We start from the raw sequence: 16239 nt of genomic DNA, 5'->3' as shown, positions 1-16239 counted from the left end.
AGAGGAGTTGAATTCATGTCCAGACTCAGGATCTGAGCAAACAGCGCCCCCTTCCGTTTAACGAATTGACTCAATATGGTAGACCCAGAATAGTAATGTAAACAAAAATGTAGATGCAGAATACTAGACTTTAGACTACATGTAGTTGTACACAAAAACGGAATTATATATATACCTTACTATCATAACAAAAATATCTACTAACAAAGTGTGTAACGTTACGTGCATGTCGTCGAATGGGAACTAGTGTTGCTTCATGAATGAATCTTTTAAGTGAACGAATCGGTGTTTTGAACAAATCTTTCATGTGAACAAATCGTTCTCGTTCACTTCCATGTTTATTTGTTCCCCATTGAAGTCTCTACCTTTTGAAGCGTGTGATTTCTTTGGTAATATTATTGTCTTCAAGACATGCAGGCAAAAGACTTAAATAAGACTTGCTGAACGACTTGGCGTTGAATCAGTTGAGCAAATCAAGTACATAACTCAATGCGGTGCACCCTGCAGAATTCAAAAGATTCGACTCACTAAGATGAATCATTATGAAACTATAGTAAATTGACGTTAAACTCTTAAAGTGACTTCATGATAGAGTAAATCATGATTTAACCGAATTGTTCTGATCGTCTTCTTGAATATTCCAGGAACTTGTTGTTGTGTCAATTCCATAGACTGTGGTCAATTCCCGACAATGAAGCGTATTTGCTCTTCCGCAATACATTTCCCACAATCCCTTGGTGTGTGAGCCTGGGCGTGTGAGAGAAAGATTAAAATTGGACCATCTGCAGACTTTGATTTAGCATCAATGGTGAGAACCTACATTGTTTGTCTAAATAGACTTGCGCTATGTATCTTGTCAGCTTGTCTTTTCTATAGCAGAGCTAGAGGTCTATCTTACTACATTTCGTAAAGCTAAATCCGATGTTTTATTGAAGCTGTTCGAAAAACCAACTTCGTCAGCTAGCCAACACAGCTAGCCAGCTCACTTTAGGCATGCGAATCACTAGTACATCATCAAACGTACGTGCTGGCTTGTCTTTTAACATGTTTGCTGTTGTTAATATAGTGTAATAAACATATTATGTGTTTTATTACCGTTTAATCCGATGCTTAAAAGACATTGTCCCATTTTTCGCAATCACCCGCTAACAAAATCTTGGCTGTGAATCAAAACAGTTAACGTTAGCTGTCTAGTTTAACAGCATTTTTTGTGATCGCACCATTCTGAATCTCACCATTTTTTGACACAAAGAAAACTGAAGCATTAATGTTGTGCCAGTTGTCATTTCTGTTCTGCTGACATACTGTCTCCGTCATTGTTTATTTTGACAGATGAAACGCTGTGTTGTCGGGAAATGTGTGATTGTCTTCACAGCTTGATATATATATATATATATATTTCACACATATATAATAACAAGAGTGAACATCACAGTTTCGAGAATCGGTAGTTGACGGAGAAGTGTCTATGAATACTTGCATTTTAAAATAATGTCAAAATAATATATTGTAAGATGTATATCTTTGGTTCTCTACCAGGTCACCATTTCTTAAACGTTTTTCACCATTTTAATCACATTTTACTACTAGTTTATTTTAAATTATCCTGTGGGTTGATTTTTTTTATACATATAAAATAGGTATTCCATGTAGTATCTAGGCCTAAATAGCAAAAATGAGCACAGTGCTTCTTCCAATAGTATTAGAAGTAGTATAGCATATCACAGACATGCCTATGTACCATAATATCTTGTTTTATAACATAATATATTATATGTAATAATATGATATTTTTTCCCTTTCATCTACAGGCTGCAGCTGATCTTTTCCACAGGGCTTTGCTGTATTATGAGCTGTAGTAAACCGTCACGCTTCGATCGATTCTCAGAAGGATCTGTGGCAGGTGCCACTATCACTGTCCCCTCACCTGATATCAGCAAACGGGTAAGAGTGTGATCTGTACTTGCGTTTATTGAGTTATGTGAAGACTTCAGTGGCAAAAAATCTCATTGTTTTCTCCTCTCATAATCTTTCTATGCAGACCAAAATGGAAGCTAGTTTTGGATCCACGTTTCCAGCAGTCCCTCAAGTAGCAAAAGGTCAGCATTATCTTTTGGACTACTTGGAGTCAGATTAAAGGCATTTAAAAACAAAAATAGTGCACAAAAAAAAGGCAAACATTTTAAGTGGTCCTCAGGGAAACAAAATATTAAAAAAATGATGTATGGTACAGCCGTTTTAAAATTCCTAAAAAAATAAAATAAAGATTATCAAGTTGACTTACATTTACATTTTGAATCAGTGTCGTACCTCAAACCACTATGAAAGTAATTACCGGTGTTAAAAATGACCTAGATCAGCATTGATTGGACAGAAATCCATGTGAGCATTTGCCTAGCAACAAGGTTCAGTCAGTCGCTTGTAACTGTGCGCTTTCTTTTCAGCGGAAACCAATTACAAACAGCATCGTAGAACCCCTTCAACCTCCAGCACTCTGACCTACTCGCCTCGTGACGACGATGATGGCATGGTAATCACGACGCCATCTCTTTTCAAAACAGCCAATCACATTTACATATTGAGCAATGGAAATCAAAACCCTCTCAATTTTGTCATTGCTGACGTGCGTCACTGTGGGCTTTTGGGTTAGCTGAATTACTGTTTGGGCAGTTCTTAGTTTTTGATAAAGGCATTTATTTTCTGATTATTTTTAGACTGTTTATGAGTGGCAATGTATATTGTTTAGTTTTTCACAGACACCACAGTGTTGTTTTTCCACCAAATGTAAGTGAATCAGAAGACATTGAGGTGCTCTCCTCTTTTCAATCGTTTTGCACATTCACAGGAAAGCTCGCCTATTTATGAGTAGCGGGAAGTAGTTAAATCAGATTTTTTTAGTTAAGGACCATATCCAGTATCAAAATCTGTTTTACTACTGATGATTTTGGTAACACATCTTACTTTGTAGAGTGGAATTTTGGAAAGAGGGGGCATGCTTTTTGTAATGCCAAGGTGTGTATTCCAGAAAGCAGGGTTAACTTAATGTCACATAACTCCCGGTTGATTAACCCAAACCTTTCTTGCGATTATCGGTTCCAAAAATGCAAAAATCCATGAGTAAGTTCCGTAAACTCAGAGCGTGTTCATGGGGAAAACACAAACGCTGCATCCGAAATCGCGTATGGAGAAGGTACTACATTTGAATTAGAATGTATGGTGCGTTCAAGTCCTCCTGGGAAGTTCATATTTACGAGATAGGAAGTCGTGTTTACGACGGCAGGTGAGTTCAAATCACTTTTGTCGGAGTAAGATGGCTGTGTACTTTGTCTCAATTAATTACACAAAAATACAGCAAGGTTCTTAAACTCTACTTCTAGAAAATGAAGAAAATGAATCAGGTGTGTTTTGCTTTTTTATGTTTTAAATTAATTTATTAAAGCACTGTAAACTTTATCGTTACATATTATAATGCTATCATATTTTGTGCAGGCAAGTAGCTTACTTCGTTGTAAATAGAAAAGCCTGACAATATCACAGCTAAATACCTTTAAGCATTGTGGTATTCCGGCATGTTTCTCACTCGTAAAGATCATGGCTTAGTGAAAATCCCGAGCTTCCCACTCGTATTTAAGAGTTGAACGCCACCACAACGATCTTTACGACATGACTTGAATGCACAAATACTTTGTGACCTTTAAAAAGGTATGTTCTTCTATATAGTATGAATATGGGTAATATGAATGCAATTCGGATGTACTACATTCAGCATGTTGTTACGGTCACTTGACCTACCATCATCAGTTCAGCATCAGCGCTTCTCTTCCATTCATAAATCCTCTCCCATGGCCCCATGGGAGAGTAGAGTATCTATCAAAGGCATTCTTCAGAATCACGGCAAGTAGTAGGTCATCCGGTGACTTTTCACCTACTAATACTATGTATTCATACATACTATTCTTTTGCCGTACTGTTTTTCGCATATGATACAGTAGGGAAGTATTCGATTTTTGGACACAGCGAAAGACTTTCTCAACAGTGCACCGAATCCATGAGTCACCATGGGAACGGATACTAAGGGGATTCACGCCTTACTACTTTTTTTGTTTAATAGCAATTAACATTATTAGTGCATATTGCCACCTACAATTATTTTTCAATCTTTTATCTTATAACATTTAATCAGTTTTTTAGGAATTATATATTAAAATTTTGTTTTTTGCTAAATATTAAAATAAAAAATTTAAATACATATTTAAAAAAGGATTGCTTGAACTAAAAAAACAGTCTTTGCTTGCACAGATAATATGGTTGTATAGTTTTGTTTATGTTTAGCCATTTTGCTTCTACTTTTTTTGTAAGATGAGATGTCCGTTTCTTATAGAAATAAAAAAAGAACCTGTTGAATGCAGATCCATGATGTGTGAGATGACAATAAAATAAATAGATAAAAAAATATAATAATCATTGCTTTGTTATAATAGTGCTTTATAATTTTAGAAAAAATATAACTATATAATATAATATTGTGCAAATATCTGTCACGGCCACTGAAGCCTCATCAATAGGGCATGTATATATATGTAATACTTCTCCGGAGGAGGTTATGTTCAGAGAATGATTTGCTTTGGCTACTTGTATGCCCTGTAAGTCACCTCAGTTTTTGGAAGTTACGGTAATCTTTTTACTTATCTGCACACTTACCCGGATGTGTCACATAATCTGCTTTCTGGAATACCTTCCAGATGTCATTGAAAAAACTTAAAACAAAAAAAAACAAATAAACTGACTCTGTCCCTGCAGCCGCCCATCAGTACCCCTCGTCGCTCAGACTCTGCCATCTCGATTCGCTCCCTGCACTCCGAGTCCAACATGTCGTTGCGCTCCACCTTTTCCCTGCACGAGGAAGAGGAAGACACAGTGAGTGTCAGCAATCTTCTGTTTCCTTTTCACATGTTGATCTAGCGTGGTGACGCGAAAGGCTGACAGACATGCACCTTTGCCCAGCAGGAGATTGACTTTCTCTCTCTCTCGCCCTTGCTCTCTTTTCTTACCCAGGAGCCGCAGGTGTTTGCAGAGCAGCCCTCAGTTAAGCTTTGTTGCCAGCTGTGCTGCAGCGTGTTCAAGGACCCCGTCATCACGACCTGCGGGGTGAGTCAGCCAGCCGTCCCCTCACCTCTCCCTCAGGATGGGGCTGTCGTTCATGATCTGGTTTCAGGCCATGTATTGATTTCCTGTTTGGGCCGTGAACAGCACGCCTCATTGACCCGTTTCCTACGGCACTGTCAGGCTGTTGAACACCAAAATACAAGTGTCTGTTGAGAGATGAATTACACTTAAAATAGCTGAGTAGATGAAAAAGTAAAATTCAGCTCTTATTCACTCTCATTGTGCTTTCTTCCTCTTCCTCTGTCACCTCAGCACACATTCTGCAGGCGATGTGCCCTGACCTCAGGTAAGCATAGCATTTTTATTCTACGCATTTGTCTTGCTTTCACCTTTCTCATGATGACTGTTAGTACAGAGAGGGCTCAACACAATTTCCACAATCACAATTAAAAATTACAGTTGGCTAGTACCTTTATTAGGAAACTTAACATCAGTTGAATGAACAATAGTTGAAGAGAAGAGGCGTAACTAGGAGTGTCGTAATATGATTCATTCATTGATGTGATTCATTGCCAAAAGAGAGAACACACAAAATAAACAAAGTTAAAGATGAATTTGACTGATAGCGTTACGTTGTTTTTGCTCTTTTAGATTTCTATATATATTGTGATTAATATCATTATCATGAAATGTTTTGGCCACGATAATCATGTATTGAAAATGGAATATTGTAACTGTCTACAATATTATACAAACTTATTTCCATCTAGAAATCAGTGTCTTGACTTTTTTGTGAGGTTGATAGTTTTATGGTCACAGAGACAAAAATATAAATCTGAAATATGAAAAATAATGTGAAATAACTTTACATAGCTGATAAGAAATATTAACATTTCAGGTTTTATTTTCTTTTTAATACATTTGCAAAGTTATCATAAATCTGTTTATGCTTTGCCATTAATCAAGCATGGAGTGCAGATTGACATTTTAGCATAGGGCTGCAAGATAAAATGTGAAAAAATAAGGGGTCTAAATTCTTTCTGAAATTTATCTGAATATTTATGTACAATTTCTAAATTTGCTTGCCATTAGCAGGAGTGGCCTTAAGTTACGAGTGCAGGTCTCTAGCTCTGTTCCTGTTTCATTTCCTTTCTATGCTGTCATTTCACACTCTTTATTTGAGAAATGTTTTCAACATAGGGTAACTATTTTGTTTTGCTAATAACCTTGTGGTTCCACAGATAAATGCCCTGTGGACAACTCCAAGCTAACAGTGGTAGTGAATAACATAGCGGTGGCTGAGCAAATTGGTGAGCTTTTCATCCACTGCAAGTACGGCTGTCGGCCAGCTGCCTCAGGCAAGCCCGGTGCCTTTGAGGTTGACCCACTTGGCTGTCCTTTCACCATAAAGCTCAGCACCAGGAAGTGAGTATGCATGTTCATTTCTTTTCACAATGTCAGCTTTTGATTTCTGTTTTTGTGACATAGTTATGCAAAGGGGTTTTAATTACGCTGTATTGTGTGTGTGTTTGTGTGGCAGAGATCATGAAGTAAGCTGTGACTACAGACCTGTTCGCTGTCCCAACAACCCCAACTGCCCTCCACTGCTCACCATGAACCTGGAAGCCCATCTGAAAGAGTGTGAACACATCAAGTGCCCTCATTCTAAATATGGGTATGGAAGTTTGAAAAGGCTAACATTCTTTCTAGGGTTGTGCCGATGGACGATATTATCGTCCATCGTGATGGCTGACCGACATCACGATGGAGAGCCACCATCGTGATGCCACGCCCCCCACCCTGTCAGACCAGCCCAGTCTCACGGCAGTTCGTTTTCGTGTGTACACCAGTGGTTGGGAACCTATGGCTCGTGTGGCTCGCAAGGTCTCTCACCCTTTACCAACAAACGATAAAAAAAAATGAAGACGTGTGTGTTCAGTGCTGTTCGCGAGTGTCACGAGTCACCACAGTAATCAACCAAACGCTTACGTTTCTGTGGTAACCTAACAGTTACAGCTCCTGCACTGGGATTCAAGCAGAACAGCTTGTTTAAGGTGATGGCGAAATTAATTTTAAAACAGCAATGAAAATGTAAAAGTAGGCTTTATAAACTTTAATATATCCTTTTATTGAAACGGGTGCTTTGCTGTGCAAAGAGAAACATTTCACCCGTTGGCCGCTGGTACTTTCACTTTTGCCACAGAGACCTTTATGTCATAAATGTATCGTATTGTTGATAATCCGCACAGATTTCAGTTGACGATTATGTAAAGTTCATAACAAAACATGAATGAGAAAGAAAAGAGCAGGATGTGCTATTGAAAAGAAATATTAAAAGCACGATAAGTCGCGAAAGAGAACTGAATTCTACTGACAGGATGGTGCGCGCGCGCTCCGAGCGCAACATGGTCAAGTAGTCTTTGTCTTCGGTTGCGCGAAAATAAAAAAATAAACAGAGAAATATTTCAAAATGCCAAGTCGAGTATTCCCGTGGCGTAAACACAGTAGATGTAAGTAGCTACAATGTGCACTATCCCTGTCTCTTCGTGATCGTCAGCACCCCCCCCCCCCCCGACGATATCATCGTCCATCGCGATGTTTTACTGTAAACATCGTCAACTGCCAATTTAGGGGACATCGCCCAACCCTAATTCTTTCCTTCAGTTCCATAGATGATGTTACACATAACAAGGAAATTAAACAACATTGAATTTACCACTGCCGACTTTTCTCCAGTTGCACCTTTATTGGGAATCAGGATACATATGAGACGCACCTGGAGGTGTGCAAGTTCGAGGGGCTGAAGGAGTTTCTCCAGCAGACGGATGACAGATTCCATGAGATGCAGGTGACACTGGCGCAGAAGGACCAGGACATCTCGTTCCTGCGCTCCATGCTGGGCAAACTCTCTGAGAAACTAGACCAGCTGGAGAAGAACTTGGAGCTCAAGTTCGGTGAGGAAACAAAGCTAATTCTTAACCTCTTAACTGTTTTTTAAGCCAAAAGTGGTCAAATTGTTGTTGTTTTCTTGTGCTAATGTGGCAGATGTGCTGGATGAGAATCAGAGCAAGCTCAGTGAAGATCTGATGGAGTTCCGACGAGATGCTTCCATGCTGAATGTTGGTCTATTTTTGCTCTGGTTTTACCAAATTGAGACGTACAGTTTTGGTGTTCCAGTATTAAGAGCTTTCTAACTCATCCCTTCTTTTTGCAGGATGAACTGTCCCACATCAATGCCAGGCTCAATATGGGTATACTGGGCTGTGAGTGTCTCGTTCTCATTTATGCTCCTAGTTTCTGTGAATATTATGAAATATGTCATCATCTGACTGTATGAAATGTTTTGCAGCCTATGACCCGCAGCAGATCTTCAAATGCAAGGGTACATTTGTGGGCCACCAGGGTCCAGTGTGGTGTCTGTGTGTGTATTCTACCGGTGATCTTCTCTTTAGTGGGTCATCAGATAAGTCCATCAAGGTAATTCCACCTGCCATCAGCAAGCTGTCCCTTTGGTTTCTGAGGATCCCTCTTCAACCAGATAAATCTTCTGTACTTCTGTGTTCAACATAGGTTTGGGACACATGCACCACATACAAGTGCCAGAAGACCCTAGAGGGCCATGATGGCATAGTGCTGGCATTGTGCATTCAGGGGTAAGTATTTGGAGGAATACATAATCTTTCATCGAAATCTGAAACGACTTTTCCTTGCCAGTCAGTGTAGTGTATTAAATGTTACAACTAGAAATAAAAATTGACCATTTTTGCAAATGTTTCATGTTGGCTTTAAGTGGACAGGAGATCTTATATATTCTTTTCTCCTTTCTGCTGCAGGAACAAGCTGTACAGTGGCTCAGCTGACTGCACGATCATTGTGAGTGTTCCTGAAATGCATATTTCATTTCATATCAGGCCTGTTCATGACTAGGGATGTGCGCAACGACTAATTTCATTAAAGGGTTGGGGATTAGACTAGTCAACTAGTCTGTTTCAAAATTTCAGTTTAAACGTTAAAGGGTTAGTTCACCCAAAAATGGAAAATTCTGTCATTAATTACTCACCCTCATCTTGTTCCAACCCCGTAAGACTTTAGTTCATCTTCGGAACACAAATTAAGATATTTTTGGTGAAATCTGAGAGCTGTCTCACTCCTTCATAGGCTGCTTGGTAATTGCATCTGCCGGTCCAGAAAAGTTAGTAAAGACATTGTTAAAATAGTCCAAGTGACTACAGTGGCTCAACCTTTATCAAGCGACGAGAATACTTTTTGTGCGCAAAAAAACGAAAATAACGACTTCATTCAACTATTCATTTTCTTCTGTGTGGGCCTCTTGAGTGAGTTCACGTAGTGTAACAGCGCAGCGCTTCTGGGTTGAACGTCAGAGCGTCGGCCAATAGTGAGCCTACGTTCTGACATACAACCCAGAAGCGCTGCGCTGTTACACTACGTCAACAGCTTAGGGAGTAACATGGAAGAGAAGAGATGGTTGAATAAAGTCGTTATTTTTGTGTTTTTTTGCGCACGAAAAGTATTCTCGTCATTTGATAAACTTAAGGTTGAGCCACTGTAGTCACTCGGACTATTTTAACAAATTTTAGGCAAAATCGCATGAAAAGCTTGATTTGTGCTGACAACTATAAATTATTTAAGCGTACTCTCTTCGTTAGGGTGTTGATATAGCAACTGTTCAAGTGTCAAGTAACTTTCATTCATAATGTTTCTCCTTTATTCCGATATAAAATTTCATACTGTTTTGTCTCTCATACCCGGCAGTAGCAAGCAGCTTAGAAGAAAACGGAGAAGTTTTGTGTAGGCTTTCAAAATACTCCCTTCACTTTGTTCAGCTTCCGAGTGGGCATTTCTCTGAACCCGCTGCAAGTGTCAGAGAGAAAAGAAAATCTGTTTTCTGCTCCAGAGATACACTTTTTAAAATGTTAATTTTAAAATGTAACATTACCATGACAGTAATTTTAATTATATGTGTATAAAAAATATAAAGCAAAACATTAAATGTGCAACAAGAAAAAAGGAAACGACTAGTATTTCCAAGTCGACTAGCAGCAGCAATATAGTTTAATCGACTAGTCTGGCACATCCCTGTTCATGACACGGTCCATGTAAATCTAATGCAGATATGCACTTGCTCTTCCTCAGGTTTGGGATATCCAGACCCTGCAGAAAGTGAACACTATCCGGGCACATGACAACCCTGTGTGCACTCTGGTGTCCTCTCACAACATGCTCTTCAGCGGCTCTCTCAAGGCCATTAAGGTCAGTGGTGCCTGCTGAAGAAAAGATGTGCGTGTCTGCAGACACGAGCCCGATCAAGCAGCTAATATTGAGCTTTATTCTGCCCCATTTGCTGAAGTGCACGTTAGCTGTGTACGGTTTTCTTAAAGTGATGTGGAGATACGATCGGTGCTCCAGCAGAGAAGAGAAAAGCACTGACTTGGGTTACTGAGGCACGAGTGGAGCAGAATTAGGTCCACTTGGCTCTGAGAGCTCGTCTGAAGAGCACACGCTGTGCTAATATCACCATGGTGATGTGTGGGAGGAATGTGGGGGTGGAGGCTTAACTGTAGAATGATCTCATCTCTGGGACTTTCCAGTTTGCCAATTCTGGATGTTCTTTGAGTGTTGAAACATCTTTCTTTCTCTCTCTCTCTGTAGGTGTGGGATATTGTGGGCACTGAGCTAAAGCTAAAGAAGGAATTGACTGGCTTGAATCACTGGGTTCGAGCTCTGGTTGCTTCTCAGAATCATCTGTACAGTGGATCTTATCAAACCATAAAGGTTAGAAGTGTTAAACTTTGAACTGCTTAAATAGAAAACAGCTCTGTCAGTTGCTTCAGGAACGCCCAGTCCATATAATAAAGGACAATATGCAGGTTGATTAATTATATGGTCAGTTTTGACAGAAATCCTTGCAGAATCTGTAAGATCTGAAAGATGTAAAAACAAAAGTGGGGCTGTACACTTAATCAAATCGAGATCTGGACTAGTTCCTGTAAATATTAAATTAAGTATTACTGTGCGACTCTGTGAATGGCATTGGCTTTTTTTTGTCATGATTTGACCATTTAGAAACAATTCATTAGACAGTTGTCAGATTTTGCTGGTGATTTCAAATATGAAATTTAATTAAAAGCTTGGAAGAGTTTCTCTATTTAGAGAGATAGAAACGGCACTTGCTTGACTGAAACAGCTGCCCGAGAGGCGTTTCAAAGATGGCCGCTGAGTGAAATGACTTGCCTTAAAGGGACCTATTGTACAGTAGAATGTACTGTATATAAATATAAAAATGTTAGTTTTATTAATTCAATGGATTAGACACTTTTGTATTACTCAAATTGTTCAAATTGCTCAAAAAGTTCAGATTGGAAGCTGTTCTCATGAATTCCTTTAGTGTTCAGTCTAACTGGTAAAAACGAGAACAGCTCTCCGAGTTGTTTTTAAAACAGATAAGACCGATAAACCCGAGCCGCTTGTCTCAAGTTGTCTAATTATGGCTCCAGAGATTGCAGGCAGGAAGCAGTCTACAGGCAGATGCTCACAAAGTGAAAGAATGAACACAAACACGCTACTATAGAATACAACAGTGATCAAAGTTTAAGTCTTTAAGTTGTTTTAAATTGAGAGTGAAGGGAGACCGACTCAGTTATTCCCCTGCTCCACTGAGTGGGTGGCTGCTGAGCTTTTTTGGCACTCTTCTCGTCTTCTTGGTAACAGTGAGTTCTCTGATTGGTTGATCCATGGAGAATCTCTCTACAGGATTAGGAGTAGTGTAGTTCTCCACTAGTAATTTTTTATTTATTTTTTTATGAATCTGAACACGTTCTTTAACATATCATGCAAAACTTGCATACTGTCTAGAGTGAATAAATGAAATGGATTTTTGTGAAATGGTCTGTATGCTCTTTCCCCTCAGATCTGGGACATCCGTTCTCTGGAGTGTGTGCATGTGCTCCAGACCTCTGGAGGCAGTGTGTACTCCATTGCAGTCACCAACCACCATATAGTTTGTGGCACCTATGAGAACCTCATACATGTAAGAAGTATTAATGGCTACGCTTTGCAGGGCTTTACATATGAGAGTAATGGTCATGGACAACCTGGAAATGTCAGGACATTTTTAACATTGCGATTTCTGATACTTCTGATATTTCTGATATGAACTAGGTTTGGGACATTGAGTCCAAAGAACAGGTGCGGACGCTTACGGGCCACGTGGGCACAGTGTACGCCCTAGCCGTCATCTCCACCCCTGATCAGACCAAAGTGTTTAGTGCCTCCTATGATCGCTCTCTCAGGGTAAGGACAAGGCTTGGGTATGGGATGTGAAATGGGGGGATTTGTGAAACCTCTAATGCATTGATTGTTTTACCTGTGCAGGTGTGGAGCATGGACAACATGATCTGCACCCAGACTCTGCTGCGGCACCAGGGCAGTGTGACGGCACTCGCTGTATCCAGAGGAAGACTGTTCTCTGGAGCTGTAGACAGCACAGTGAAGGTCAGAGGCTCTTACAACCAGTTTTGGGATGCAGCTTTGAAACCGTAGCTTGCCAAATCTGGCAGTTTGCATATTTAGAAACATACTGATGTATTCTCCTGTGTTGGCGTAGGTTTTTAAATAATTTACCTTACAAATCTGATGAAATGGCACACATTGCGTTACAAGCAACCCGAACAAAAGAGATGCGCATGTAAATGATAGCAGTTGATGTGGAGAAGCATTTACTATATATCTATATATATATATATATAGAACCCACAGGGCATATTTATTTAATTGAATCGCAGCCTTTGTGAATTCACAATAGCACTATGCTATAGTATGGTTTTAATACATCGTGCAGCCTTAGAAAACGATCTAATAATGCAGCTTCAGGTATTTTTCCGGTTACTCGACACTGTTAAATTGCAATCGAGGACTTTTTAAAATCAAGGACTCAAATTTAATCGAGGAATCGTGACAGCCCTTACGTGGATTGTTGTTGTTAAAGAATTAATCGGACTTGATTATTTCATCAGTATGTGCTGTTAAAAACGTCCGTTACTTTTGATGACACTACACCGTTACTCAAAGATGATTGCTATTGCTATTTTAAAAGCAGCTGAGCAACACTGTTTACACCATTCCTTGATCCATTTTCTACTGGCTGTATATCTGTGTATCTCTGTATATGAGCACTAACAGTGGATTCTGTTTCCTTTCCTCAGGTGTGGACATGCTAAACATGACTTCTGAGCATTATTAGTTATTATTACAAATCCCATGAAACTCAGAACCAACATGAACTCTGATGCTCAGACTTATATACGAGTATGAATAATATTATTCAAGAGAACATTGCAACATACATTGGACGGGAAATGTTTTTATTTTTGACCCTGTGAACCCCGGGTATCTGTCCCGTGTGAACTTTGCAGTAAAATGTCGTCTGGGTTTATTTGCTGGATGGATGGTGCTTGTTTGCTTTCCACATACCGGACACATTTCGACAGCAAACAGAACCTCCAAACCTGCAGTCTTTAGTAACACCCAGCGGAGCGCAGCCAACACTGAGCAACACTGTATTTTATACGCTTTTCCTACAAAAGTATGATTTAGATTTGGTAAGACTTCAACTTGATTCCAAATGAAGCTGAATCCAGTCCAAGGTCATGTTCCCAGGAGACCACGGAAATGTTGCGATGACTGTTGAACCTTGTGAGTCACAGTCTCATGACTAAGTGAGTGCCTAAGCTTCAGTCTGATGCCGGTGGAGATGCATGGAGTGACCATCATCCCAGGGCTGAATGAAGACCTACACTAAACCAACTTGGGCCTGAAACAGCAGAGCATTGACAACACAGTGCCCATGTTTTTATTTCCGATTTGACAGTGCCAACTGAACGCCCAGAACCGCTCAGATATTTTCTAACTGCCTGTTGACTGATGTGAAACCTTTGTATGACGGTGTAATGACCTAATCATCCATCATGCTTGTGTAAATACTGCAATGTTTCCTTACCAAAGGATTTCCTTACTAAATCATTTTGTACAGAAAGTTCAAATGTAAGGCACTTAATTCATTATCACTGAGCATCCCAGGATAACTTTGAAGGAACAATGAGGTGAATGGAGGGGAACATAATCTTGCGTTCAGTGTGAGGTTGAGTTCCTCTCTGCTTAAAGTGACAGTTCACCCAAAAAAGAAAAAAAGAATGAAACTGTTTTCATGCTGTTCCTATGATTCCTAAGATATGATATCTTAGATGAAATATGTAATTTGAGAGAATTTGGGTTTTTCCCCATACAAGTTAATGGGCACCAAAGCTGTTTGGTTATCAAAATTTGTCAAAATATCTTTGTTCCAAAGAAGCGAGTAAATTGATTGAAATTTCATTTTTCAGTGAACTATCCCTTTAATTTGAAGCGTACTAGGTAAGTCAATGCTAAATTAAGACAAAAGGCAGAACAACAGCTGCTATTTTGGATATCACAGTGCCTTTTAGTGGCATGGAGCTACTCAATCCAGCTCCACACAAATAGGACAATTATGGGAGTAATGAACCGATTTCAGCAGTGTTGTTCCCATATTTCCCACCCATTAAGCTTATGACAGGATGTGATGTTTAAAATGTTCAAATGCAAACTATCATAAGTTTCTTGTATAAAATACATAAGACAGATTTTTAATGCTTGTATTGAGTGTACATGAGTCTTTTATATTCAGTCGCTATCTTTAATTCACACATAACGTGCCGTTGACTCCCTCTAGTGTCCTTAATACATATTCAGTTATATCAAATAAATCTGTGAAGGGTTGTATTACCCTTTGGTACCAGCTTGTAATTTAAAAATTTTTTGACAAGTGCTCAGTATTATATACGTGAATGAATGAAACACTGGTGTTAAGCAGTTTCCAGCTGGCCTTGTTGGTTTTCAGTAATTGGACGGCTATGAGAGTGTTTGTATATAATGTTTATTTAGAGCAGGTGGCTGTTGATGCAGTCACTGCAAGCACACCACTGTTCCCAATGCCAGTCACAGCAGGTATCATACAAGTCAATGGCAGAACATCAACACAATATACAGCCTGCACACACTGAGCAGTGAAGATTTCTTTTCTTTTTTTAATGTCTCTGCAAATAGGATGGAATTGAAAACAGCTTTCATTATTAAATAACATCTTGCACCAACAACAAGTCTGACTTCAGTGTTTTCAGAATTTCAATATTTTTCATTGTTTTTTTTTTTTCTTTTCTTTTTTCTCCGGTATTAAAAAAAGAAGCAAACATGACAATAAGAAACTGACAGAAATGAGAACTTTAAAGTGGAGAAATCAAGTTTAAAAAAGGATGATTTCACAGTGACAAACATCCAGCTATATACACAGAAGTGGGGACAGGGTTGTAACTACTCAATTAACACTGGATCGACACCCAGTCCTTTGAAGTGATAGGCATGATAAAGCTTTTATAAAAGCCATTCCCATGCCAGACATCTGCACTCTGTCCACAGAGTAGACCACAACAAAGAGGGATATAATTCTGAACATCTGGTGGACGAAAGCTGAGACCGGCCACATATCCCCTACACATTGTTCAAACATGAAAGACAAAATGAAAAGAACTAAAGCAAGGCACATACATGTTTTAAAAAAACGTAACATTGCATAATATACAACTTATTTCATCTGAAGACATGGCAGTCAAAAAACTTATCACAAAAAGTTACCTTAAAAAAGAAAACTGGAGTTCTAAAAAAATGACCATTTACAATTCATTTAAAACTCTTTGAGCCAAGAAGACACTTTTGTCTCAAATATTTGCAGTTTCATCAACAAGCCCTCTTGATGCTGCATCATTAAATACTTTTTGAAAACATCTATAATAATCTCTGTTAATAACTTAAATATTACAAATATTCTTTTTTTCTTCTCTTTTTTTTTTTGAGAACCGGGGAAGGGATTAAGTATATATGGAGCTACTGAAAGTGTGTAAAGCATTGTGGGACCTACACAACTATTTTTCTTGCTCATGTTCCCCTTCCTTTGGGCCCTTTCTTAAATTCACATTTAAGATCATTTTGATACTGTGACGATTCTAATAATGAGCAGGCAGATTGTCATGGCAACAAAGATGG

At 39.1% G+C, this 16239-nt stretch overlaps 1 protein-coding gene across 2 annotated transcripts; it reads left to right on the top strand.

Moving 5' to 3' along the window:
- The first annotated feature begins 644 nt into the window (after positions 1-644).
- Positions 645-15291, top strand: traf7 (TNF receptor-associated factor 7). 2 transcript variants are annotated; one of them, XM_081378260.1, is made up of 21 exons: positions 645-808; positions 1812-1944; positions 2042-2099; positions 2445-2530; positions 4801-4917; positions 5056-5148; positions 5419-5452; positions 6348-6531; positions 6647-6781; positions 7843-8060; positions 8152-8225; positions 8321-8369; positions 8456-8583; positions 8677-8759; positions 8940-8979; positions 10261-10377; positions 10777-10899; positions 12035-12154; positions 12286-12417; positions 12499-12618; positions 13329-15291. In XM_081378260.1, the coding sequence occupies exons 2-21, from the start codon at positions 1849-1851 to the stop codon at positions 13341-13343; spliced, it is 2022 nt and encodes a 673-aa protein (XP_081234386.1). In that variant the 5' UTR covers positions 645-808; positions 1812-1848; the 3' UTR covers positions 13344-15291. The 2 variants fall into 2 exon arrangements, with proteins under 2 accessions (XP_081234386.1, XP_081234387.1); XM_081378261.1 differs by having other exon boundaries at positions 799-1020.
- The last annotated feature ends 948 nt before the right edge of the window (positions 15292-16239 follow it).

The sequence above is a fragment of the Scardinius erythrophthalmus genome, assembly GCF_964197995.2.
Source record: "Scardinius erythrophthalmus genome assembly, chromosome: 1".
NCBI classification, from domain to species: Eukaryota; Metazoa; Chordata; class Actinopteri; order Cypriniformes; family Leuciscidae; genus Scardinius; species Scardinius erythrophthalmus.
The sequence above is the reverse complement of the archived record's forward strand: the minus strand, read 5'-3'. Positions and strand labels throughout refer to the sequence as shown.

Bases quoted from the DNA above. Each gene is read 5' to 3' on its own strand.
- traf7 (XM_081378260.1), top strand. From the start codon at position 1,849: ATGAGCTGTAGTAAACCGTCACGCTTCGATCGATTCTCAGAAGGATCT. The intron at 8,226-8,320 runs GTTGGTCTATTT...TTCTTTTTGCAG, and splicing joins GAGATGCTTCCATGCTGAAT to GATGAACTGTCCCACATCAA. The intron at 10,900-12,034 runs GTTAGAAGTGTT...CTTTCCCCTCAG, and splicing joins GATCTTATCAAACCATAAAG to ATCTGGGACATCCGTTCTCT.